Source organism: Dermochelys coriacea, chromosome 16, assembly GCF_009764565.3.
Source record: "Dermochelys coriacea isolate rDerCor1 chromosome 16, rDerCor1.pri.v4, whole genome shotgun sequence".
In the NCBI taxonomy this organism is placed as follows: Eukaryota; Metazoa; Chordata; order Testudines; family Dermochelyidae; genus Dermochelys; species Dermochelys coriacea.
This window is the reverse complement of record NC_050083.1, coordinates 1,518,646-1,545,982: the sequence shown is the minus strand read 5'-3', so window position 1 is coordinate 1,545,982 and position 27,337 is coordinate 1,518,646. Positions and strand designations below refer to the sequence as shown.

The following is a 27,337-nucleotide window of genomic DNA, read 5'->3' as shown; positions in this document are numbered from 1 at the left end:
AGTCTTGGAGATGAAAGCACAGAAAAGATAGCGTGAGACACTGCACTGATCACTTGTATAGACTGTTGTTCAGCCATGACAAGATTCTGTCATGGCCATGGCTTATATATTGATCAGATGGGGCCGATGTGTTTTGTTTTTTTTTTGAGGAATTTCAACATAGTTCATAAAAAGCTCTATAATGGGACAGCTTCTTTGCATCTACTGCTCAGTTTCAGCATTTGGACACTACTTTAAATCTTGCAATGTGTCATTAATTCTACAGCTATGTCTACACTACAGACCTTACAGGTAAGTTCTTCCACGTAACCGCTCTCCTGCTGGCATAATTAAATCACTCCAATGAGCGGTGTTAGTTATGTTGGTAAGAGAGTATCTCCTGCTGACATAGCACTGTCCACACTAACACTTTTGTCGAGGGTGTGTTTTTTCACACCCTTGACCGGTTTGCGGACAAAAGTGCTAGTGTAGACAAAGCCTATTTCTTCCTATTTAAAACCCTGCCGTTTGGGATTAGCACAATAATATTCCCCTGATAATATCACCTATTTGCACTCTTTCTTATTCTGCCTCAACTAATTGGAATGCTGTCACCCGAGGCGATTTCTTTTTTAAACCCCCAACTGGAAATCTTCCTTTTCTCTTTTCCCTAAAGCATTCTGTGATGCTGTGTATGAAGAATGGTACATAAATATTGAACTGTATATGGTCTTACATCCGGCAACTCTCTCAGCTCTTTAGTGCCATACTGGCATCTAATGGCAGTGCTGAAAATTGCAAATTCACATCACTTAAAGGTACCAGGAAATGAGGGATTTATGGTAGTGATATATTTCCATCACTTTATTTCAATGATAACAGCTTACAGATGAAAGGGTCATAGTAAACCCAACCAGAGATTACAGTATAAAATATTCATCATTAGTGGCCTTCTGTGGTAAGAACTGGAAACTTCAGGAATTTAGCTAGTAGTGTGTTAGCAAAGAGCACCGCTTGGCAAGTTTCATTAAGGCATCGTTTGCCAAGTAGCAAGTCTCAGCTCTCCGTTTTACAAAACCAAAAAATCCCCACAACCCAAAACATTAACAGGTTTGTTCCCTATTAAGTCTCCCGAAGCTGTTTTTTGTCTCCAAAAACACGAGAGGCCTTTGGCCCCAGTTGCATGTTCAATAACTAAGCTGCGGGTGGATGTTTGCAGTCTCCCCTTTTGGAGTCTCGAGTTTTTATTCACCCAGCGACGCCCTGGTGAAAAGCGTGCGACGTGTTTAACGCTGCGCAGACGGCAGCCAGCCAAAGCGGCCGCGTAGCGCTGGGGCGGGGGCGGGGGCCGGGGCCGCCCCGAGCCCCGTCCGCGGCCACCCGCCTCTTCAGCGCGGAGCGTCAGGCCCCGAGGGCAGCGCCCCGCCCTGAGGGGCCCCTGCAGCCGGCTCCCGCGGGTCCAAGCAGCGCAGCCCGCGGGAGGGCCTCCGGCCTCGGGGGCCGCTGGGACCGGCCGTCCCTGGGGCTGCGCCCGCAGCCCGCTGAGAATCGCGCTGGGCCTCGGCACCGCACAGAGACGGGCCGCTCCCTGCTCTGCCCCAGCTCCGGCCCGGCGGGGCCTGGGCTCCGCGTCCCGCTGCCGGCCCGGCCCGGCGCATGGCGGAGCGCGGCGTGAGGGGAGCCTGCGGAGCTGCTCCGGCCACTCACCTGACGACACGCCGGAAGCCGGTAGCAGCGGCCGGGCTCCGGGGTGCGGCGCCCAAATCCTTCCCCGCCGCCCGGCGGCCGGGTTCCCCGTGACACTCGCCGCAGCGCCGCCTGCCGGCCGGAGCCGGGGCCCTCGGAGAACGGCGCAGAAACGCGGCCGGCGGAATAGCAGCCCCCGGCCGTGTCTGCCCGGCCCCGCCCCACGGGCTGCCGGCCCGGGGGACGGGGCCGGGGGCGGCCTCAGCGGCCTGCTCCCCAGCCTCGGCGCCCGCGTCATCAGCCTGTGGCGGGCCCCACACGCAGCCCGGCGTCACGCAAAGCGCCCGTCCAGCCCTCGCCTGCCCCCTCTTCCGCTCCCGTCTCTGGGCCGCCCGGGCTCCTCGCTCTGCCTCGCACGGAGCCTTCCAGCCGCCGCCGCTTTGGTGCCTGGCTCAGGCAGAGGGGGAGCCCCACGCGGCGAGCTGCGGAGCCCGGGGCACCGGGCCTGGCTTTGTCTGAAGGACTCCGGCGGCTGGGCAGTGCGCAGGCTCCCGTCGGGCCAGACTCCCGGCTCTGGGACCGGGCGAGGATGGGGGGGGGGGGGGTCTCGGAGCCCGGGTTCCAGCCCCTCGGGAGCTCGCTATTGCTGCTTTCCCCTGGGGTTCCGCTCTCTCTTTCCCCGTTTGGGTACCGACTCAGCTTTCTAAATGAAAATATAGCGTCAGTTTACATCATGGTTTTAGTTCTGTTTGCTCCTGTTATTTTGATTGCCTAACCCTTTTCATTGCTTTTTTGACTTCTGCTGCGTATTGAGCTGAAGTTTTCAGAACTATCCCCGGTGACAGCCGGGCCTTTTCGCTGAGTGCTTACATTTCCTTTAGATCCCCAAAACGTGTATACATAGGTTAAATTATTTCTTCCTGTGAGCAACCTTTCACCTGCCAATGTATCTTGTCTGCCATCATATTGCCCAGTCAGCTAGTTTTGTTCCTCACAATCTTGCCTAGCCTTGACTAAAACGAAAGAATCTTGTGTCATTAACAGATCTTGCTACTCTGAAACCTGTCACCTCCTTGTCGCCCTTTATTCCAGATTGCTTGCATATTAAACCACTCCGGTTTTAATACAGACCTTAGGGCAACTCACTGGTTTCAGAGTAGCAGCCGTGTGAGTCTGTATTCGCAAAAAGAAAAGGAGGACTTGTGGCACCTTAGAGACTAACAAATGTATTTGAGCATAAGCTTTTGTGAGCTACAGCTCACTTCATCGGATGCATTTGGTTCACTCACTGTTAACCTTTTGCCATTAGTTCAAACTTCTTGTTTTCTGTCTCCTAGCTGTCAATATCTAATGAGATAAAACTTCACCTCTTATCCCATGGCTACTTAGTTTTCTTAAGAGACTTCGCATAATTAGCAGAGGAAAAATATCAAATTCTGTTATGAGATGTAAATATGGCTTCCCAAAGTCACTATCAACACAACTGTTTTCTTGCCAAAAAGAAAGGAGAGCAGCAGCAGTTCTCAGGTGATGCTCTGGCACACCAATGATTCATGGAATTTCTAGTCTGCAGAATTTTTGTAAAATGAGCAATAAGTGATTGGGGTGTATTTGACATGATATGGCGCTACAGAAAGATCTGTCTCTTATCTTATAAAGTGCCCCACAAAATGACTCAGTTGGAGATCTGCTGTTTGACAGAATCTGTTGCTACTGGCACAGGAAAGAAATCTTCCAAGCAGCATATAAGCAGCATGTCTCTGTTCTTCCTCTCCCTGAAAAGAAAATGGAGATGGTTCTTAACTGTAGATGAGCTCTTGATACTGCTATTCAACCCTAATATCCCCAGAAAGAGGGACTAGGACTAGAATGTCATTCCAAACGCTAAGCAGAGGAATCCACTGGTTCACTAGGGCACTACACCATTCAATACAAAAAAGCTGCACAAGCAGGGAGACCTATTTGTACCCTTCTGTTGTCCCTAATCAAATTGTTACTCAGAACACACACCCACTCTTTGCAGCCACATACTCCGGGTGGATTCAGCAGGCTTACAATTTGTGAGGGTCTCTCCAAGTAAGAAAAGGGCTCCAAACTGGCAAAGGAGCCATGACTTGTCCAAATTCCTGGTCCAAAGTCCAGAGAGGAAGATTGGACAGTGAGTTACCTCTCCTACTGCTGAATTGGTTTAGTAATTGTTTAGCTGCCTCTCTTTCTTGTGCTGCTGAAGGAGGTTGCTGTGTTATGATAGAAATATCTTTTTTTATACTGCACAGGAATAACAGATTCCTTTATTATGTGGGCAGCGTGAGATTTCAGAGTCCTTAACTGTTCATATCCTTGATTTTAAGTAGTTGGCACTTTAATTAGGTGATAGGTAACTATACTGTTGTCATTTAGCACCTTAACTGGCTTTGGAAAGCATTTTTATTGGGTTTCAGCCAGAACCCTAATGTTTAAATTATGAACATAAATGCTATATTTACATGTGAAATTTGAACATGAATTTTGTGCATGAAGTTTAGGATCCTGTGTTGAATCATTTGGCCGTAACATTTTTGCATTGTATTAATATGATTATTTTATTTTTGACTGTGTCCAAAAGCTTACCAGGCCCTTCACAGAAGAGAGAAAGGCAGAGCACCTGGCCAGAAGTGCTTCATATCTAATTTTATGCATTCCACCTTTTCTTTGTGAAATACAGTGAAATACTTAGAGTACAATGCAATAGGTGAACAAATCTGTGTTTTATATGCTTTATACAGATTTGAGGCCAGACCTGCATTCAGTTATACGCAAGTGTGTGCAACTGAGATGTCAATCTCACTGTCTATGTTCAGGCAGATATTTAGGTTAACTTCTCCTACTTTTGCTCATTTCCTTGAAATCTTTGTGTTTCTGAACCCATTGAGTAATAAAGGGAGTATTTTAGCAAAGTATGACTTAGAGGCTGCTGAACTTCCTTGTTAGTCCTGAATTCCAGGCAGGCGCACCTATCTGTCAGCAAAGAGCTGAGTGAGGCTTTAGGCAGCTGCCAAGATAGCCAGACCCTGAAGGACTTTAGAGAGGAATCTGTTTTATTTGTGTATACGGAGAGAAAATGGCATATCGAGACTTAGTAAGAGGCTGGCATGAAGGAATTCTGGCTGTGGATAAGGGGGACTGGGGCTCTGCCTTGAAAATCTTCTCCAGTATTGAAGAGCCGTCCTCCAGGATCTGTTTCAACATCGGCTGTGTGCATCTCTTAACAGGGAACCCTGAGGGAGCCTTGCAGGTGAGCAAAAGGAAAAAAAAGTAAAGCAAGTCAAAAATGTAGGAAGGGAATCTTGTGTTTTATGTTTACTTTTATCTGAGAAAGAGAAAAGATGGTTAACTCAGAATGGAATATGGAAATCTGCAATTATATTATTTCCTAGGAGATTTTCTAGTTGTTATTATTTGTATAACCACCGCACAGATAGAATGAGGAAAAGAAAATGATACTTTGCTACTGAACAAACTTTACAGTACATATTTCAGAGGAATTTATGGTTGCCTGGTATCAGACAAATCTAATTCTGTTCCTGCTCATGACTCTGAGAACAAACCAGTTTCTCTCACATTCTGTTTCTCCCCCTTCCTCAATCAGTGAAGACCTTGATCATTGAAAACTGTCTTAGATTTATATGTGATGGCACATCTAAGTAAACTGCTGGTGGTTTTTCCAATGTGGCTGTGAATTGATAGTGGCTCATTAATGGTAAACATATGTAATTGTCACAGTGGGTTACAACTGAGAGGCCAATCTAGTGGTATATTCTATAATTAGATATCACCAAGCCAGTAACAAATTGGCACTCCTGAATTACTATATTAGTCTCACCATGCAAAGTAATTCACATTGGAAAACATAATCCCAACTATACATATAAAATGATGAGGTCTAAATTAGCTGTTACAACTCAAGAAACAGATCTTGGAGTCATTGTGGATAGTTCTCTGAAAACATCCACTCAATGTACAGCGGCAGACAAAAAATTGAACAGAATGTTGAAAATCATTAGGAAAGTGATAGATAATAAGACAGAATATATCATATTGCCTCTATATTAATCCATGGTACTCCCACATCTTGAAAATTGTGTGCAGATTTGGTCACCCCATCTCAAAAAAGATCTATTGGAATTGGAAACGGTTCAGAAAAGGGCAACAAAAATTATTAGGGGTATGGAACAGCTTCCATATGAGGAGAGATGAATAAGACTGGTACTTTTCAGTTTGGAAAAGACAACTAAGGGGGGGATATGATAGAGGTCTATAAAATCAGATGTGGAGAAAGTAAATAAGGAAGTGTTATTTACTCCTTCTCATAACACAAGAACTATGCATCACCAAATGAAATTAATAGGCAACAGGTTTAAAACAGAGAAAAGGAAGTATTTTTCACACAATGCACAGTCAACCTGTGGAACTCTTTGCTGGAGGATGTTGTGAAGGCCGAGACTATAACAGGGTTCAAAAAAGAACTAGATAAATTCATGGAGGATAGGTCCATCAAGGGCTATTAGCCAGTATGGGCAGGAGTGGTGTCCCTTGCCAAGGCTAGAACAGAGGTGGGCAAACTACAGCCCACAGGCTACATCCGGCCTGTGAGACCATCCTTGCCTGGCCCTTAAGCTCCTGGCCGGGGAGGCTAGCCCCCAGCCCCTCTCCTGCTGTCCCCCTTCCCCCATAGCCTTAGCTTGCCTGCGGACAGCATGGCTGGCTCCATCCGGGCAGCGTGAGCTCTTGCTGCTCTGAGCAGCATGTAAGGGCATGGCGGCGGCGGTGGGGGGTGGGAGTTGGATAAGGGATAGGGGATCCTGGGGGGCAGTCAGGGGACAGGGATTGGGGGAGGTTGGATGGGGCAGAGGTTCTGGGTGGGGGGTGGACAGGGGACAGAAAACAGGAGGAGTTAGATAGGGTGTGGCAGTCCAGGGAGGGCCTGCCAGGGGGCAGAGGTGTGGCTAGCGGTTGGGGGGCAGTTAGAGGACAGGGAGCAGGGGGGTTGGATGGGGGTGGGATCCTGGGGGGAGGATTGGGGCAGGGGGGTCCTGGGAGCGGGCAGTCGGGACAAGGAGCAGGGGGGGTAGGAGGGGTTGGATGTTCTGAGGGGGGCAGTCAGGGATGAGAAGTGGGAGGGGGTGAAAAGAGGGTGGGCCAGACTGTTTGCGGGGCACAGCCTTCCCTACCTGGCCTTCCATACAGTGTCGCACCCCGATGTGGCCCTCAGGCCAAAAAGTGTGCCCACCCCGGGCTAGAAGCTGGGAACGGATGACAAGGGATGGATCACTTGATGATTCCCTGTTCTGTTCATTCCCTCTGGGGCACCTGGCATTGGCCACTGTCAGAAGACAGGACACTGGGCTAGATGGACCTTTGGTGTGACCTAGTATGGCCATTCTTATGTTCACGGAGCTCCAGACAAACTTACCACCCAGACAAACTGGACTTAATGATGAAAGGTTATTACCAGAGCCGTCCCTACGCATATGCAAACTACACAGCTGCATAGGGCATCAGAAAATTTGGGGAACCAAATTGCCCCAAATTTCCTGGTGCCCTACACAGCTGTGTGCTGCTCCAGCAGCCAGCCTGGTCCCCTGGCCGGCTGAGCCCGCCAGGAAAGCTGCCCCTGTTCCTGCCCCACCCCCACTCCACCCCCATAGCCCCCGCCCCTACTCCGCCCACGCCCTGCCTCTTCCCCCCCCTGCTCTGCCCCAGCCCCACCCCACTCCACCCCTTCCCCGAGCTACGTCCTGGGGGACTGCAGCAGGGGTCGGGCACGCCCTGCACTCACTGGTCCACGCCACTGGTGAGTGCTGGGAGGCAGTTCCCTCCTGCCCCCAAGTCCCAAGGCTGGGAGCCAGGGGAGCAGAGCAGAGCAGGCTGGGGCCAGATCACTCCACTTCCCGCTGCCCTGTGAGGGCAGGGTCGGGCCTGCCCTGCAATCACTGGGCGGCAAGAAGTGGAGCAACCCGGCCCCAACCCACTCTGCTCCACCCACTCATGCTGGGGGGCAGTTTCCCCCCAGGCTCCAAGCCTGTGCCTGCTCTTCACAGACTCTGGGCGCAGCTCCCCTGCTCCTCGCAGGCCTGGAGCTAGCCCCTCCCCTGCTTGCGGGGAGGCTGTGTAGGGCACCACAATGTCTAGGGATGGCCCTGGTTATTATAACCAATATTCACCAAACAGTAGGTTCTTTCAGCCCCAAAGAGCCAGTCACATACCTCGGGTCAAGGTATACTCCAGATCTCACCTAAGACAGCGCTGACAGCCAATTTCTTTAATAAACTAAAGATTTATTAGCTAAGAAAAGAAAATGAGTTACTGAGAGATTAAAGCAGATAAAATACATTACAGGTGAATTAGTGTTTGGAATGCAAATGATGCAGAGATATAATGTCTGCTAGTTTTCCTTAAGTTCCTCAGGGTTTCCTAAAATGGCTTTTGAGGACTGCTGTCTTCATCTGGAACCCCCCTGTCAGCGTTCATATGGATCAGAGATGAAGGATCGCTCTCAAGCCATTTTCCTGGCAGGTGTTTCTATCACAACAGCATTTTCCTCTGGGGAAGAATAATTAATGTAGACAGGTTTCAGAGTAGCAGCCGTGTTAGTCTGGGATAGGCAGAAGCACCTCTTCATTAGTTTTTACATTGTCTACATATTAAGTAAATTCACACCTAAACAATAAATACAGGCTTTTTGACCTAATGTTAATTAATTAGAGTCACATACAAAATGTAAAGGTAATTACAGTTAAAGACATGAAAACGGATATAGCCACAGTTATCCTAGTATACATCAAACGGGATATAGATGAACGAAGACCAATACAATCAACCTATATTAGCAACTTAACATTGCATTTTAATCCGTTCTAACAATTGAATAGTCTAGATACACAATAGTACCCTTTAACACTTCTTTGAAGTCCACTACCAGTGAATTGCTCAAGGGCTCTGATCTTAACTGATCTGTCAATGTCATAGTAATGTTAAAACAACGAGGAGTCCTTGTGACACCTTAGAGACTAACAAATTTATTTGGGCATAAGCTTTCATGGGCTAAAACCCACTTCATCCGATGCATGGAGTGGAAAATACAGTAGGCAGATATATATACACAGTACATGAAAAGATGGGAGTTGCCTTACCAAGTTAGGGAGTCAGTGCTAACGAGACAATTCAATTAAAGTGAAAGTGGGCTATTATCAACAGGAAGAAATATCACTTTTGTAGTGGTAATGAGGCCAATGTAATCAGGGTGGCCCATTTCAAACAGTTGACAAGAAGGTGTGAGTAACAGTAGGGGGAAATTAGCATGGGGAAATTAGTTTTTGTAGTGACCCATCCACTCCCAGTCAGGCCTAATTTGATGATATACAGTTTTCAAATTAATTCCAGTTCTGCAGTTTCTCATTGGAGTCTGTTTTTGAAGTTTTTTTGTTGAAGAATCGCCAATTTTAAGTCTGTTGTTGAGTGTCCAGGGAGATAGAAGTGTTCTCCGACTGGTTTTTGAATGTTATAATTCTTGACGTCTGATTTGTGTCCATTTATTCTTTTGTGTAGAAACTATCCAGTTTGGCCAATGTACATGGCAGAAGGGCATTGCTGGCACATGATGGCATATATCACATTGGCAGATGTGCAGGTGAACGAGCCCCTGATGTTGTAGCTGATGTGATTAGGTGCTATGATGGTGTCCCTTGAATAGATATTTGGACAGAGTTGGCAACGGGCTTTGTTGCAAGGATAGGTTCCTGGGTTACTGTTTTTGTTGTGTGGTGTGTAGTTGCTGGTGAGTATTTGCTTCAGGTTGGGGGGCTGTCTGTAAGCAAGGACTGGCCTGTCTCCCAAGGTCTGTGAGAGTGAGGGATTGTCCTTCAGGATAGGTTGTAGATCCTTGATAATGTGCTGGAGAGGTTTTAGTTGGGGGTTAAAGGTGGCAGCTAGTGGCGTTCTGTTACTTTCTTTGTTGGGCCTGTCCTGTAGTAAGTAACTTCTGGGTACTCTTCTGGCTCTGTCAATCTGTTTCTTCACTTCAGCAGGTGGATATTGTAGTTGTAAGAATGCTTGATAGAGATCTTGTAGGTGTTTGTCTTTGTCTGAGGGGTTGGAGCAAATGCGGTTGTATCGTAGAGCTTGGCGGTAGACAATGGATTGTGTGGTCTGGTCTGGATGAAAGCTGGAGGCATGTAGGTAAGTATAATAAGGTAGTAAGGTTTCCAGTATAGGTGGTGTTTATGTGACCATTGCTTATTAGCACGTAGTGTCCAGGAAGTGGATCTCTTGTGTGGACTGGTCCAGGCTGAGGTTGATGGTGGGATGGAAATTGTTGAAATCATGGTGGAATTCCTCAAGGGCTTCTTTTCCATGGGTCCAGATGATGAAGGTGTCATCAATGTAGCGCAAGTAGAGAAGGGGCGTTGTGGGACAAGAGCTGAGGAAGTGTTGTTCTAAGTCAGCCATAAAAATGTTGGCATACTATGGGGCCATGCGGGTACCCATTAACTAACAGTAATGTTAGTTGGTCGTTTACGTGCTCCAATGGAATAATTTCACAAATATTGCATTTTTACAAGAATTCTCTCTAGGTCTCCTCACCACAGTCGAGTTTATTTTGTTCTAAATGTCTAACAGTGTAAGCATTTGCGGTGCTGGAATGGGTAGTGATGGGTTTAGAAGGAGCCCTGCAGCAGCATAGGTCCCCAGAATTCTGCCGGACTCAGCAAAACGTCTCCAGCTGAAGTGGGTTTCTGTCACTTTTTGGAGGTGCATAGTGTGCTTTCCTTGTGCCAGCTTAGTTTACCTAGTCAGTGCAAGGGAAAAAGATAAAAGCATGGAGAGTCTAGACTAGCACAGTGTGTTTGCATTTCTCTGTGTGATTGTCATGTACCCCTGCAATGGGATGCACAGACCCTGTCACTGGGCTAGCAGAGAAAGAACTAGCCCTCTGTCCAAGGAAGGGCCACATCTGTTTGTATTGATTGCAAGAGAACACACAATGGGGTAGAGTGTTGTATCAACTAGGCAAGGTACTAACAAGCTTCAACAGGACTTTATTTTCAAAGTGGAAACCTCTTTACCAAGCTGCTGCTGCACCCTCTGTAGCTTTTTCCCAGCCTCTCCACTCCTCCTACCTCCTTCCTGTTTCCTGTCCTTTCAGACTCCCAACAACCAGTGCTCCCAATTCTAATAATTACAAGCAACATCTAAACACCACAGTAGAGACAACTAGAAGGAAGGGGTGGGCTCGCTCCCGCTCTATATAAAAAGTCAGTTGCTGAAAAAAGCAGAGAGGAAGGAGGTGTGTAGTGGGAGAACAGTGCCTGTGGTGCTCTTTGAGGCTGAAGATCTATTTTACTCAAATGAAGGGAGAAGCTTGGCTGGAAGGGCTGGGTGAGCCCTGGGAAGGGTAGAGGGACAGAGCCATGAAGTCCCGCAGACCAGAGAAGGAACTGATGGGCTTTGTATGGGTCAAGTGAATGTCTGATATTTTCTTCCTGTAGGTTAATACAGCAATGTGGAAAAACTGAGGCACAGCAGTGTACCCCATGGAGAGCTTTGTGACCCTCTTACAGCCCCATATGGGTGTGCAAATTCAGGGGAGAGAGAGGGCCAAGGAGCCTTCCTGTCCTTATATCCCTGTGTAGGGTGAGGGCACAGTCTGGCCTGGGTCTGTGTTTTTCACCAGCCTTGACACGGTTCCCTTTTCAAATGCAGACAGTTCCAGTATATAGAAAATCCAGGATTTCAGGCCTTGTCCATTCCCATCTGCATTTCGCCTATTTATAATCATGGTAGAGGAGATGCACCCCTTACTCTCCAAAAGCACGTACTAACTAAAATAACCTTCCTGGATGGCATTCTGCTTTGACACCCACCTCCATGAACTAAGTTTACCACAGCTATGCAATGGTTCCCTTTATTCATCTGGGAAGTAGGCCCATCTATGGGTTTAAAATAAGCAGGAATACTGACTTTTATGTGCATGGTGGGGAATCTTTCCATTTTCTGCTTCGCATCCCCCACTCTCCACCCCATCACCACCTGCTTTCAATGATCCCCTCTCAAACCAAGTGGTACCCAAAATGATTCTTCCCACAGCTCATTTGTGTCTGCTCGAAGTGGCCAATAACAGGCTATACAAGGTGCTTCCATATATGAATAGCCAATTATGCTTCAGGCAAATAGGCCTTCAGATTACAGGAGCCTGGAGCTGCTTTCCACAATCCTGATTCCCAACAGGGTTACTTTAGGAACATTCCATCACTTTCTCCTGGGACTGGTTCTAATCTGCAATGAACCACTTTGATGGTTCACATGCGTTCTCCCTCCACAAGGACTGCTCCTGCGTTTCAGCCACCATGCCCTTCCATAGCTCTGACAAATGCCTTGCAATCACATCTGTCAGGCACTAGCTCTGTTATGTGGTTTAGCTAACTTGTGTCATGTCTGTATTTTTCTTCTTAGGCCTTTGATAAAACAGTTACCAAGGACAACCATCTAGCTGTTGGCTTCTTTCAAAGAGGGTTTGTCCATCTGCAGTTAGCAATGTAAGTGTAATGCTTGTCCATTTCACTCTTTGCCTCTCTTCTTAAATGATATTTCAGGCTTCTGAAGTGCATTTTGTCCACTGTTCTCAATGCACTTTGCAAATATCGGTTAAGCCTCAGAAGATCTTTGTCAGTTAGGTCAGTATAATCTCCATATTACAGTTGGGGAGGCTGAGGTTTAGAGAAGGGAAGTGACTTCCCCAAGGCCTCACAGTGAATCAGTGGCATAGCAAGGTACAGAACACAGACTCTGATTACCATACTGTGTACTCAGACACCCCAAAAGTAGAAGTTAATAAACTTAAAGACAATATTACTTGTAGCCATAGCACAGACACCCTCTCTAAAATTCTTGTATCTGAGTCCATCCAAAATCTTCCAGTCACTGAGTAAAGACCAGAAACATAGAAGTCACTGTAGTAAATCAGACAATTGATCTATAAAGTCTGGTATCCCACCTCCCCAGAAAAGACCGTTTACTAGGGCTGTCGATTTATTGCAGTTAACTCACACGATTAACTGAAAAAAATTAATTGCAATTTAAAACATTAATTGGAATTTTAATCGCACTGTTAAACAATAGAATACCAATTGAAATGTATTAAATATTTTGGATGTTTTTCTACATTTTCATATATATTGTATTCTGTATTGCAATTGAAATCAAAGGGTATATTATTTTTATTACAAATATTTGCAATGTAAAATGATAAACAAAAGAAATAGTATTTTTCAATTCACTTCATACAAGTACTGTAATGCAATCTCTTTATCATGAAAGTGTAACTTACAAATACAGATTTTTTTTGTTACATAACTGCACTCAAAAACAAAATAATGCAAAACTTTAGAGCCTACAAGTCCACTCAGTCCTTCTTCTCGTTCAGCCAATAGCTAAGACAAACAAGTTTATTCACATTTACGGGAGATAATGCTGCCCACTTCTTATTTACAATGTCACCAGAAAGTGAGAACAGGCGTTCTCATGGGACTTTTGTAGTCGGCATTGCAAGATATTTAAGTGCCAGATATGCTAAACATTTGTATGCCCCTTCATGCTTCAGCCACCATTCCAGAGAACAGGCTTTCATGTTAATGATGCTCATTTAAAAAAAAAATGCGTTAATTAAATTTGTGACTGAACTCCTTGGGGGAGAACTGTTTGTCCCCGGCTCTATTTTACTTGCATTCTGCCATATATTTCATGTTATAGCAGTCTCAGATTATGACCCAGCATATGTTGTTCATTTTAAGAAAACTTTCACTGCAGATTTGAAAACATGCAGAAAAGGTACCAATGTGAGATTTGTAAAGATAGCTACAGCACTTGACCCAAAGTTTAAGAATCTGAAGTGGCTTCCAAAATCTGAGAGGTATGAGGTGTGGAGCATGCTTTCAGAAGTCTTAAAAGAGCAACACTCCAATGTGGAAACTACAGAACCTGAACCACCAAAAAAGAAAATCAACCTTCTGTTGGTGGCATCTGACTCAGATAATGAAAATGAACATGCGTTGGTTTGCATGGCTTTGGATCGTTATCGAGCAGAACCCATCATCAGCATGGGCTCATGTCCCCTGGAATGGTGGTTGAAGCATGAAGGGACATATGAATCTTCACTTCTCAGAGTTCAAGCAGCAGAGAGTTACTGTTCCTTCTTGTCAGGGATTTTTATTCTCTTCCCCCAGCGTTCAAGCTGATGGGATGAGTTCACCTGCAGGTCTACTCTCCCTGAGTATGAGGGGAAGCAATCAACAAAGTCTTTAATCTATAATGTTTCTGTGAGGCTGGCAGACCAGGTCATGCTACAATGTATTCAGGTCAATTTGCTTTTGTATTATAGATTAGTGGTGCAAGTAGAAATCATTTATTGCCAGTATTGCACTCATGGGAGGAACACAAGGGAGGGCACGTGACTTACCCACGAGACCCTCCATGTGACTCCTCCCCACCTTGCCCCCAGCCCAGGGCCCCCATGCTCTCCCTGTCCCTGCCGACACTCCCTTACTTGTCTAAAGTTTTACAACTGCAGATGCAGTGGTAAAATGATGCTTTGGGCCCCTGGTACCACCTGTACTTGCAGGTGTCACTGAGGATCCAGCAGCACCCCAAATTGAAAACTTCTTAAATGAAAGAAGGATAGGAAGGACAATTACTTTCCCTTAACACACTATCAGTACCTCCCTTATGTCCAAACTAAGCTTCTGCCAGCTTGCCTTTATCTAAGTGTTGCTTTCCGCCAGGCACTAGGAAAGCAAAGATGCTGCGCCATCTGGGTTTGATGGAAAAGAGGCATAGAACTGTGTGTGCCATGTGCAGCATGATAGAACGACAGCCCACATTGTTTTATTATTTTCCTCAGCATGACATACAGGAGGGGCAATCAAAATCAGCCTGGCAGAACGTGCATGAGAACTGTCTCTGGACAGATAAGCAATTGATCAAAATCATATTCTCTGATCTCTTGGGGCCAAATCCTGTTCCTATTGAGATCAAAAGGAGTTTTACTATTGAGTTCAATGGGAGCAGGCTTTGACATTTGGAGAGGAAAGAATAAAACCACTCAAACAAGAGCTATGTTGCTTATACTACAGGTATCAAAGGCTCCTGACTCATGTGAGAAAGTCAGCAGACATCTGATCTTTGTCCATTGCAAGGGAGAAATCAGCAATCAATGAGACTAGAACAGTTTCTCTACGATATCCAACTCATAAGTCCATCTGCAAAGGAGCAAGGAAATACGAAGTCTCCAGATTACCTTAAAGTCCTCAGTTCCTTGCTCCCATCAGTATATGTTCATAGTCCGGAGGCTGGAGCAGAAAAGAGGCAAAATGGACCTTTTAGATTATGCCAAGTGCCAAGTAAAGGGAAATCTGTTCTCACTGTGGAAGATGGTGTTTGGAGTCGCATGGGCAAGTTACATGTCCATCACTTCCACCCATATACTAGTTAGAATGTTCACAGGAAAAGTCCATTAAGTGTAGACAGGCATTTTCCAGGGTCCATTGTGAGCTAAGTGTTCCTTAATGGGCCATTCAACTTGACTTGTCCCTTCATGTGCTGGCTAAATATCTTGTGGGCGTTACCACAGGAGCAAACGTAGGAAACATAGCTAATATTCATAACTTCAGAAACCAAGATGAATATACATGCATAGAAATAATAATCATAAGTACCAGCTATTTCATGTACATGACTATTCCTAAAAGTTATTCTGAAAAATCACACCATGTACCTGAGACCCTATGTGCCAGCAGCATGCCCCACTGGAGTTTTGTTATCTGTTATGTAACAACAGCGATGGAGCCAGTGACATGACTCTGTTTAGCCTAAAAGGTTAATTTTTAGCTGTTCAGGTGTGACTGAGCCTTTAGGGCATACAGTGAAGGCATACTGGCTGGCACGCATTCAGGTTCATAGAATCATAGAATATTAGGGTTGGAAGAGACCTCAGGAGGTCATCTAGACCAATCCCCTGCTCAAAGCAGGACTGACACCAACTGGGGGGAGGGATAGCTCAATGGTTTGAGCATTGGCCTGCTAAACACAGGGTTGTGAGTTCAATCCTTGAGGGGGCCATTTAGGGATCTGGGCCAAAAATTGAGGATTGGTCCTGCTTTGAGCAGAGGGTTGGGCTAGATGACCTGAGGTCCCTTCTAACCCTGATATTCTATGATTCTAAATCATCTCAGCCAGGGCTTTGTCAAACCGGGCCTTAAAAATCTCTAAGGATGGAGATTCCACCACCTCCCTAGGTAACCCATTCCAGTGCTTCACCACCCTCCTAGTGAAAACCTTTTTTCCTAATATCCAGCCTAGACCTCCCCCACTGCAACTTGAGACCATTGCTCCTTGTTCTGTCATCTGCCACAACTGAGAACAATCTAGCTCCATCCTCTTTGGAACCCCGCTTCAGGTAGTTGAAGGCTGCTATCAAATGGGCTTCAGTGTTCCTTTGCAGTTAACTTTGTAATGTTCATAAACTTGGTATATGCTGAGGTGGTTTAAAGCATAACACAGGTTTTTAGGTTTGCAAATCTGTGAACCTCTGCCTCTTCGAGATTTTATTATTAATTATTATTATTATTTTGCTGGTCATAAAGTGGGAGAGTATCCTCTCCACCCTCTGCTCATGAGGTTATGTATGTGTCTTGTAGCACTCTTCTGAACACCAGTTGGAAGGAATTTTTTTTTCAGTAAGTGTGGACTGATTCTTTTCTCTTAGAAGGCATGTAATTTTTTCAGGTTCACACTGATTAACACAGAAAACAATTGGGACTGTTAAACTTTATTCAAATTCCATAGAAAATTAAGTTCAGCTATATTTTCCAGTACAATGATGAAATGGGTGTTTGTATATACAAACATCAACATGCTTAACTACTCACTTCCCCCAAAATATGTAGTATTTCAGTCTGTTTATATGTAATATGGGAGTCGGGTGAGGAGCCATTTCAGCATATGTGTGATGACTTAGAAGACAAATTTTAAGTAGAACTGTATCCTAAACTGCATTATGATATTGTACCCAAACATTGCATTTCAATGGGAGATTCAACTTCTTTTATAGGAGCAGAACAGACTCCTGAAACTCTTACCACAAAAGTGGTCCATAGACATGCAAATAGTCCAATTATCTTCAATGGGATTGATCGAATGATTAAGGATTTACAGAATTAGGTTCCAAGTTTGTAAATTTTTCTAGATCAAACTGACAATGCCTGAGCTGTCAGATCAGAAGGAGCTTCATTCAAATATAGGTGGGCGGATATGTGATAAGTCTTAGCTCCGTTGTTAAGATGATGAACATATTTTCAGCAAAGTTCTTGGCAGATTCCTGACGCAGCTGGCTTAAGGTTGTCAGTGTCTGGCATTATAATCTTCAATTATAGTTCTAATGCATTCAGTGGAAAATACAGTGGGGAAATTTATATACATAGAGAACATGAAACAATGGGTGTTACCATACACACTGTAACCAGAGTGATCACTTAAGGTGATCCATTTCCAGCAGTTGACAAGAACGTCTGAGGAACAGTGGGGGGTGGGGAATAAACATGGGGAAATAGTCTTACTTTGTGTAATGACCCATCCACTCCCAGTCTCTATTCAAGCCTAAGTTAATTGTATCCAGTTTGCAAATTAATTCCAATTCAGCAGTCTGTCATTGGAGTCTGTTTTTGAAGGTTTTTTGTTGAAGTATTGCCACTTTTAGGTCTGTAATTGAGTGACCAGGTCACACAAAAAACTTCAAAAACAGACTCCCCCACCCCCACTCTCCTGCTGGTAATAGCTCACCTTAAGGGATCACTCTGGTTACAGTGTGTATGGTAACACCCATTGTTTCATGTTCTCTATGTTAAATTTGTTAGTCTCTAAGGTGCCACAAGTCCTCCATTTCTTTTTGCGAATACAGACTAACATGGCTGCTACTCTGAAACTTATCATTCTCTCACTCACAAAACTGGAAAATGAGGCATTTGTTTTCTTTGTGTTGCTGCTCCAGTTCCAGTTAGCAAAATGCATGTTAGACTAGTTTGGCTGCAAAGAAGAATTCTATGTACACAATGGACAACACCTGATTCCCATCAGGCTGCAGAACTGGGCTGACATCAGAATCCAAACATCCGCTGGTCAGTGCAAGCAGAGGCATTCTTCTAATGATTTTGACTTGATGTGATGCAGTATGAATGTCATGGATAATTCAGACCAATGGGGAGAAACAGAATAAAAAACACTGTTTAAACACCTTCCATCCCCCCCACCCCACCCCTCTTGAGGACTCCTGACCAATTTAACAGCACAGTACATATGCTAACAAACTTAAACAAAGCCTTTGTTTAAGTTTGTTAGCATATGCATTGTGCTATTAAAGCCATATAAAGAATGAAAGCCCTCCCTAGCCCTGTTCTGCTCTTTTAAGGAGCAGAGCGCAGCCCCTGAAAGACTTTTGGGAAACTGACAGTTTATTACATCACTGACACCACTTGGAGTTACAAACTGTGACTCACCTGTGCATATATTTTACCTGCTTTAACTTTAATAACTCTCATTTCCTTTTCTTAGCTAATAAACCTATGGTTAGTTTACTATAGAATTGGGTGCCAGCCTTGTCTTTGGTGTAAGATCTGGAGTACCAGTTGATCTGGGGTGACTGGTCTCTTGGGACTGGGAGAAACCTGATGTGGTGTGGTTTGGAGTTTAAAGAACCTTTTATCACAAAGTTCAGCTTGCCTCTGTGGCAATATAGACTGGAGAGTCTGAGAGGACTGTCTGTGATTCCATGGTGAGCCTGGTAGAGTTATCCAGGAGTTCACATTTGTTACTGGCTTGGGGAAATGTAATTACAGACCACACCACCAGTTTGGGGTGTCTGCCCTTGTTTTCTAATAGTTTGCCCTGAGATAGGCACCCACAGTTGTGAGCCACTCCAGACAGCATTACAGTTTCACAATGGCTCCTTTGTGGGTCTTCTTGGTGGGCAGGACCTAACACCTTCTTTAGGAAGCCAGTATTTCTACATTAATTAATGCTCCTTTCCATTTGATGACTTACACAATTACAGTGGATTACAATGCAAACACCTCATACAATCTTATATACTCTTACGGAGTACAGATGTTATAAGTAAGATTAATACATGCAGCATCCTACAAGCCTTCATAAAGTCTAAACAATAAACACATTCTTATAAATTTAAGTCATATTTTAACAATACTAACACACAGGTGAGTTAGACTGTTTTCCAGTTGTGCATCTGTCAGTGTTCAGTGAGACCTGGGGCCTTGGCATTAGCTGGCACCTGGGCTCCTAGCAACACAGACCTCACTCCCCTTTCCCCCATCCCTATTATGATCTTAGTTGTCCCCATAAGATGATCTTTGTGTCTCTGTGGCTGCTCCCCTCTGTTAAGGGAGGGTGGCCATTGCCATTCCTGTTGGTCAAAATGGCTGAGCCAAATTCTGCTCTGAACAACACTGGGGTAAATTCAGAGTAGAACTGGTTGGAGGAACGTCAGTGGAATCATATTCTGTTAGAATGCACCGTTCCATTGAGAAGTTCATTTAGGAAGAAGAAAGGGAGGGAAAGTTTAGACAACGTCAAAACAAAACGTTTCAATTCTTCATTTTGAAAAGACTATTCATTCTGATTTTTTAAAATTCTGTATAGAAATGAAATGTTTTCAGCAATTTGAAATGAAACAAAATTCCTTTGCAGAGAACTTCACATTTTTCAAATTTGGAATGAAGCCAAATTTAGAACTCTGGAATTCGTTCTCCAAGCAGATCTTCCATCCTCCGCACAGCTCTAATTCAGAGCAATTCCATTTGTAATCAGTGGAGTTCCTCTGCATTTATACATACGTTGTTCAAAAAACATTGATTCTCAGGGTTTGTCTACACAGCAAAGACAAACCCACAGCTGGCCTATGCCAGCTGACTCAGGCTCACAGGGCTCAGACTGTGGGGCTGTTCCATTGCTGTATAGACTTCCAGGCTTGGCCTGCAGCCTGAGCTCTGGGATCCTCCCACCTCACAGGGCCCTAGAGTCCAGGCTCCAGCCCTAATCCATAAGTCTACACTACAATTAAACAGCCTCCTGCCTGAGCCCTGAGAATCTGAGTCAGCTGGCACAGGCCAGCCGCAGGTTTTTCTCAGTCCCTTTCCCTTTAGTTGGGAACTGTTGTCCAATATCAGCATTACCCTTCAGCACTTTCTTTTTCTCTGAAATTTCTGCAAGGACACTAGTTAGGATAAAATTGAAAGGGATCCGAATTCCCATAATTGGAGCATAATGTGAATAGTTTCTAGAGTTAGCAAGGAACTGTTAGTCTTTCCACTTTCTCCCATCTCCTCAATATCATGACTGCATTTTGGATGTCAAAAGTTAACAGACTCAGACAGTGGGATGAGAGCAGATCATCATGGAGGAAAGGGAAACAATAGTCTAAATTTAGGGATTCTATATGTTTCTCCAGTGAAGCTTCCTCTAACCCAGGCTGCTGGGAAGAGAAGAATCCTCTTTGCTAGTCTGGTTCCTGAGCTTGATACTTTTTTCTGCAAATTTGGGGATTCAGTTCTCATCTTCATCTCTATCCTTGTGCACTGCAGGTATGAAGAAGCTCTGTATGACTGCAGCATGGCCCTCACTCACCTAAGAAATAACCTTTTCATTGACTACAAACAACTGGGACTAAGGCACATGCTCTGTGCCTGGGAGGTGAGTGTGTGGGTGGGTAGGAGATATGTCTTTACTTATTGGCAATGGAAAGCCAACCGGATGCTTTCCAAGCTGTGTGCATCATAATGTCTGTGTTTGACAGTAAAACGCTGATGTCCAGATCTACATGAGGATATCAGTGTGCTACCAGTCCAACTTGCACAATATTAGCACTGCACTGGAGCTTACCCGCTAGCCTGGGAAAACTGGGGGAAAGTGGTCTAATTCCAAAATTCAAACAGTATTTTTATATTGAGAGAGCGAGTAGCTAAAAAGAAGTGTGTACAGAACATGTGAGTGGAGATGAGACCACCCAACTTTCTCTCTCTAGTTCTGCTGAGGTTGTTGAGTTGCAATTAATCCAGTTAAGGAATAGAGAGTAGCATGGGTTTTTCCTTAAATTTCATCCCAGTAGAATCCATATCAGTGTTGCAATGAGCTAAAGATGCCATCTTTCACCAGACTGCAGTCTCTGTAGAGATCCCTTGAGGCCAATGCCTGTGTTGTGCATAAATTTTGAGAATGGAAGAATAAGCAAAAACCACATATCCATGTTCCTGTACACAGAAATGTCACATTATCTGCTGCTTATCGTGGGTCCACCTGTTATGGATTCACAGGTCTGGTCTGTGCCCCATCCTGTAACCCATCCCTTGGGAGTGACCCTTTTAGTGGGCCAGGCCTCAAGGAACCACACAGTTCCACAGGGTAGGCCGTGGTCTCTCAGACTCCAAGACTGGGCCTTTGGGCACCAGTGGTCCCTATCTCTTTCCGTGCCTATCTGCAGCAAATCCAGCCAAGCCAGATGCCTATGGGAGGCTGGTAGGGTTGCCAACCCTGCAGGCAGAGGTGAAAGTAAACCGGTCTAGTACAGTACCAGGTTTACCTTGGTACAGTACCAGAGCTGGTACACAGCTGACCATACCGGCGGGGGCAGCTTCCCCAGGCAGACAATTTAAAAGGGCCCTGGGCTCCCAGCAGAGCCCTGTGGCTCCCGGCTGCTGCCGCAGATACCACTACCATGGGGCTCTGGCGGTGATTTAAACAGCCCAGGGCTCCCGGCCACCGCTACCGAAGCCAGAGCCCCGGACCCTTTAAATTGCCGCCAGAGCCCTGGGGCTCCTGGCTGCCGCTAGAGCTACCACTACCATGAGGCTCGGTGGTGATTTAAAGGGCTTGAGGCTCCCAGCCACAGCTACTGAAGCCGGAGCTCTGGCCCTTTAAATCGCAGCCGGAGCCCTGGGGTAACGGCAGCAATTTAAAGGGCCCGGGGATTTAAAGGCCCCGCCCCTTCCACCTGAGGCCCCACCCCTTCCACCCAAGGGACACCCCCCGCCTGCTCAGGATCCCTTAAGTTACTTTCACCCCTGCCTCCAGGGTTGTCCTGCAGTCTCCAAGAATGAAAGATTAATCTTTAATTAAAGATTACGTTGTGTGCTGAGACCTCCAGGAATACATCCAGCCAAAACTGGCAACCCTAAAGCCTGGTACTGAACCCAGTCAGAGCACAAGGCTCACAGTGCGTATTGCATCCACACAGGCAGCCTTTTAACAACAAGGTAACAATTTATTCATCACCTGGCCACAGAATCTGGGAGTTCTCAGGTTGGCACCGGAAAGTAATAGTCCGTCCTGGCCATGCCAATGCAATGAAAGTGGTTTTCAACTCCAGTACTGGCTCTGGCTCTTTGCCTTCATTCCAGATGAGAGCTGCTGAGTCCATCCACAGGGCAGCCCTTATTCCAGCCACCTGACACCTTTTTGCCTTTGTTCTCCAGCTGAGTTCACGTGTTCTGCATGGGAAGGGGGTGAGGGGGAGTTCCTGCTGTTAGGTGTCAACTGTTCAGTCATCGGGGTGGGGCAAGAGGTGCGGATGGGGGTCTCATTGTCTCTTCACATCCTCTACTGACCTGGATTGGTTTAAACCTGTCCTTTAATGACGCAGGACAGTAAAGTGACACACATACCTCATATCTCCTGAGCTGTTCCAGAAGTGGTGTTAACCCTTTTGCACCCACAAGTTATCAATGCAAAGTATAGAAGGAAATTGAGGCACACGTAAATTCCTAAAAATAGGTCAGAAAATTCCCACTTCTTCACATATCCCATGGGTCTAACTAGAAGACATGGCCCTAAGAATGCAAACTGTGAACAAATCCCAAGTTGTACTTAACAAGGCCTGGTCTGCAGTTGGTAATGTTATTGGGCACATTCTTTTAAATTCACAATGTTCTGTCCAATAATTATAAATGTAAATACAACAGAAATTACTGCTGCACAATATAAAAGAAAGACAATTTACACAACACTGGAAATAATCTTAATGTCTGTGTATGTTCTTTATTCAGTGTATATAACTTGAATATTGGGGATTCTATCCCATGTGGCAGATGTGATGGGTTGTTGCGACTTCCCTAGCTCATGCACAGTGAATTTCTGTTTACACCTGTCAGGATTCCCTCCCCACTCTGAACTCTGGGATACAGATGTGGGGACCTGCATGAAAGACCCCCTAAACTTATTTCTACCAGCTTAGGTTAAAACTTCCACAAGGCACAAATCCTTTCCTCCTCCTTGGATGGTATTGCTGCCACCACCAAGTGATTTAGACAAACATCCAGGGAAAAGGGCCACTTGGAGTCCCTGTTTCTCCAAAATATTCCCCCAAGTCCCTTCATCCCCTTTCCTGGGGAGACTTGAGAATAATATACTAACCAAATGCCTTTAATAAAAGTACAGACCAGACCCTTTATCTTTAGGACACTAAAATCAATCAGGTTCTTAAAAGAAGAACTTTATTATAAAGAAAAAGGTAAAAGAAGCACCTCTGTAAAATCAGGATGGAAGGTAATTTTACAGGGTAATAAACAGATTTAAAACACAGAGGAGTCCCCTCTAGGCTCAACTTCAAAGTTCCAAAAACAGGAATAAACCTCCCTCTTAGCATAGGGAAAATTCACAGGCTAAAACAAAAGATAATCTAATGCATTTCCTTGCTTTGCTTACTATTTTTGTAATCTGAGATGCTTATTTCAGGTAGGGTTTTAGGAGGTGTTTTTTTCCTGCCTGGTCCCTCTTTCTGTCCCAAGAGAGCACAACAAAGAGAGCACAAACAAAACCTCTCCCCCTCCCATCCCCCACCCCCATTTGAAAGTATCTTCTTTTCTTATTGGTCCTTTTGGTCAGGTGCCAACCAGGTTATTTGAGCTTCTTAACCCTTTACAGGTAAAGGAGGGATTTTATGCTACCCATAGCTGTATGTTTATGACAACACTTCTCTGAGGAATTAAGGGACAGAGGTGACAGACTAGTACAGTCTGTGTGACAAAGGGGTTTTGAGAAGTAAAAACATTTTAAACAGAGATGCAGCTGTTGTATATTTTAGCTAGTCTCCTTTACATTACTTTTTTTCCTGTGTCCTGAATCTTTTTGTATGCACTGAAAATCAGGTAGAAAAAAGTTTAATACTTAGACTCCCCTAAATGTGAAAAGAGTCATTGTGTGTCTCTGGTCAGGCATGTCCCAGAACCTGTCAGGCAACTTTATTCATGCATGTGCTCCTTAAAATGCTGTGTAATAAAGCTTCTATACAGCAGCAGTGTGACTTTATGGATCTCTTCCTGCATTTCCTTCCACTTTGTTATCATGCCTTTGAAAACAATGGGTATACCTTTCAAAAGTGCAGGGCCCCAGGCACGTCTGAAGGTGGCTGTGGGAATGGGATTGGTGCATACACTGGCAAGCACAAACATATATTCATGAAGCATTCTTTAGAAGATATCAAGATGTGTATTCACACCATGTTGACCATCTAATGTCCTCTGAAAAGGTTTCACATTTTGGAAAAAATGAAAACAAAATACCATTGGAGGACTTCGTCATCAGCACATGTGTATGTCCCCTCCAATGGCGATGGTGATAAATCATCATTTGTGATTAATGCGCTAATGATCTGCTTTCATCTGAGTATCTCAAAGATCTTTACAAAAATAAGAGCTAAACCCTGGTCCCGCACAAGCTAATGAGAGTTTTACCACTGAAATCCATTGGACCATAGTTTAGCCTTAATTAATCTCCACAACACCTCTGTGAGATGGGTAAGTATTATTATCCATGTGTCAATAACAATGAGGAATAGGACTCCGTACTTCTGGATCCTAGTCCTATGATCTTACCAGCAGATCATGGCCCATCTCAGGTTATATGCTTATTTTCCCCACATTAATTCACTCCTCCAGCATCTCCCACTTGGACATCTCCCAAACTCCATTCCCCTTGGTGCCACTGTCCAACAAGCCACTGCTCTGTCCTCAACCTAAATGCTGACTGAGGAGGATCTTCTGGTCAACTTTTCCACCATCTCTTTTTCTTTTTTCTTTATCTATTAGAAGAACAGTAGCATTACAGTCTCTGGCCTCTGATCAGGAGGATGGGCAATAACTATTGATGCAGGAGCTAATGCTGGTCCTTGGGTTTGCCAGCAATGCATACTCCTAGGGAAAGCAGGTATTGCTCTTCATTCTTATCACCTCCTTAATGCCGCTTATCTCCACTAGCCCAAAGGTTACTTCCAAATCACAGACACAGACCTACCTTTTTATGTCCTGGGCCCAGCTTTTCAATATGGGCACCTTAGAGTTACATTCAGGTCTCCCATTTGGATGCTTACATTGCCTCTTGGGCTTGTAAATGCCAATTTAATGAGCCTAGAGGTTGATTTGAACACCTAAATGTGGGAATTGGACACCTTGTTAGGAAGCCCATGTGTGATAACTGGGCCAGATGTGTTCCATTATAGTGCTGCTAACTGTGTATCTGCTACATGCTCTGCTGCTCATTGTACATGTGTGTGCAGGCCTAATCTGCCACATTAATAACACACAGAGTCTGGGGAGAGCTCAGCGCAGCTTTCCTGAAAAGCATTGGGTTTTGAGGTCGGGGAAAGCTGCAGGAATGCTACAGGCACTCCCTATAACATCTGGCTATTGACATCTGGACCGAGCTTAGCACCTCTGAGCCAGCCTCTTTGTGGTGTTTAGATGTTGCTTGTAATTATTAGAACTGGGAGCACTGGCTGTTGGAGTCTGAAAGGACAGGAAACAGGAAGGAGGGGGAGGAGTTGTAGAGGCTGAGGGAGAGCTACCGAGGGTGCAGCAGCAGCTTGGAAAAGAGGTTTCCACTTTAAAAAATAAAGTCCTGTTGAAGTCCTTGCCTGGTTACTACAACACTCTTCCAGTCAGCGTTCAAGACTTGGTGGATCCTCATACTAAGTTGTCTGGTTATTGTCTGAACTCTATAGAAGAGCACATATCTGTCCATGTGACTCCCCACTGCTTTTCCTCCCAGGGTGTGGCTAGTGAATGTGCTGTTATTGAGCATGGTGTATGCCACAGAACAAGGGTATCACAGCAGCAGGATATATGCTTGCAGAAAGCCATGAAACATACACAGGGAAATGTTAGAGCCACTAATGCCTAAAGAGGGACTAAACTACAGTGCCTCATATGTTGTCAGAGATTATCCTCCTTTGAGAACTCTTCCTCTTTTGTGCCCCACATACCTCTTTGCTTCCAGCACCCTGGTGGCTAGTGCTGATCTGACACAAAGGCTCTGAGCCTAGCAGCACAGCTTTATGAAGGGCAGAGTTTATTTTCTCTGAGCTCTGTATGTGAAGCTTTGTAAGACAGCTCTCGCAGCAGAATCCCCATGATCAATAGCAGAGGAAAGGCTGATCTGGTTGCTGTGTCTGTGATGCTCTGGGCACGCCTTTCTGTTTCACTTGTATTTCTGCATTTGGTTAGCTTCAGTGAACTTCCAGTTGTTTTGATTCCCTCGAGTTGCTGGTGAGAGTCTCATCCCCTTACTACTGGTTTTAGGTGCTATACAATACTGCAGCAGTGCAGAGCCGGCTTGGGCTGTGGCAGGAAGCTAGAATAACCCTGGAGGAGGCTGTCAGACAGAGGCCTGAAGGAAGACCCACAAGCCTGGATATTGCCCTTGAGCGGGTGCAGGTGAGACTGACTATAAATAAGGCTAAGATTTAGTCGTGGAGGTTGCGTAGGTCACGGAATCCATGACTTCCAGCAACCTCTGTGACTTCAGCCTCCCGTGTGGTCAGGAGCTGCAGGGTCCCCTGCTGCCCATGGGGGCAGGGAGCTATGGGGTACCCCCACCACCTCTGGCAGCCCCCAGAGCTCCAGCTGTCACTGGTGGAGGGGGAACCCCCGAGCTTCAAGCCGCTGCAGGCCCCTGGCGCTGCAGGTGGCAGAGGAACCCTGCAGCCCCCAGCTGCTGCAGGTGGTGGGGGGAACCCCTGAGCTCCCAGTCGCCATGAGCGGTGGGGGAACCCTTGTAGCTCCTGGCTGCCATGGGTGGTGGGGGAACCCCCAGAGCTCCCAGCTGCTGCAGGTGGTGGGGCTTGCAGAGCTGCTGGAGGCAGGGGTACCCCACAGCCCCGAGCTGCTGCAGGCGGTTCCTAGCCCCTGCGCAGCTGCCCCACTTCAGGCAATGTGGGGACCCACAGATCCCCACTTTGTCAGGGATATTTTTAGTAAAAGCCAGGGAGGTCAGGGCTTCCGTGAATTTTTCTTTTTTGCCCATGACCTGTCCATGACTTTTACTAAAAATATCTGTGACAAAATCTTAGCTTTAACTACAAAGGGTTAAACCCTGGGGATTTGAGTCCTGGGGATACATTTCATAAGGCCCAAGTTAAAAAGTCTCCCCCTGGGTTATGAGCACTCCAGAGATTTGGGGTGTTCCAGCTGTTGTATCTGCCCCCTGCCTGCCACCTGCCTACAGTGCCTTTTCCTTCCAAGCATAGCAGTTGTGATAGCCTGTCAGAGCAATTGTTCATCTAATTTAGTATCCCGTCTCAATC

At 45.5% G+C, this 27,337-nt stretch overlaps 2 protein-coding genes across 10 annotated transcripts in view; one reads left to right on the top strand and one right to left on the bottom strand.

Moving 5' to 3' along the window:
* Window positions 1-1,823, bottom strand: part of EXD3 (exonuclease 3'-5' domain containing 3) — a 585,677-nt gene extending 583,854 nt beyond the window's left edge. For 6 of the 9 annotated variants that reach the window (XM_038374189.2, XM_038374190.2, XM_043498834.1 and 3 more), the window contains exon 1: window positions 1,687-1,823. Coding sequence is in view for 3 of the 9 variants with exons in the window: in XM_043498837.1 (XP_043354772.1) it covers window positions 920-922 (3 nt within the window). In the remaining 6 variants the exon portion in view is untranslated. Of the gene's footprint in view, window positions 1-919; window positions 1,283-1,686 lie in introns of those variants that run through there. The other 3 variants (XM_043498837.1, XM_043498836.1, XM_043498835.1) reach the window with 3 other exon arrangements.
* A 450-nt stretch (window positions 1,824-2,273) lies between these two features.
* NOXA1 (NADPH oxidase activator 1) overlaps window positions 2,274-27,337 on the top strand; it is a 43,985-nt gene continuing 18,921 nt past the window's right edge. Inside the window, exons 1-4 of the mRNA XM_038374209.2 lie at window positions 2,274-4,939; window positions 12,157-12,239; window positions 20,349-20,457; window positions 26,334-26,468. Of these exons, the coding sequence (XP_038230137.1) occupies window positions 4,766-4,939; window positions 12,157-12,239; window positions 20,349-20,457; window positions 26,334-26,468 (501 nt within the window). The 5' untranslated portion in view covers window positions 2,274-4,765. The remainder of the gene's footprint in view (window positions 4,940-12,156; window positions 12,240-20,348; window positions 20,458-26,333; window positions 26,469-27,337) is intronic.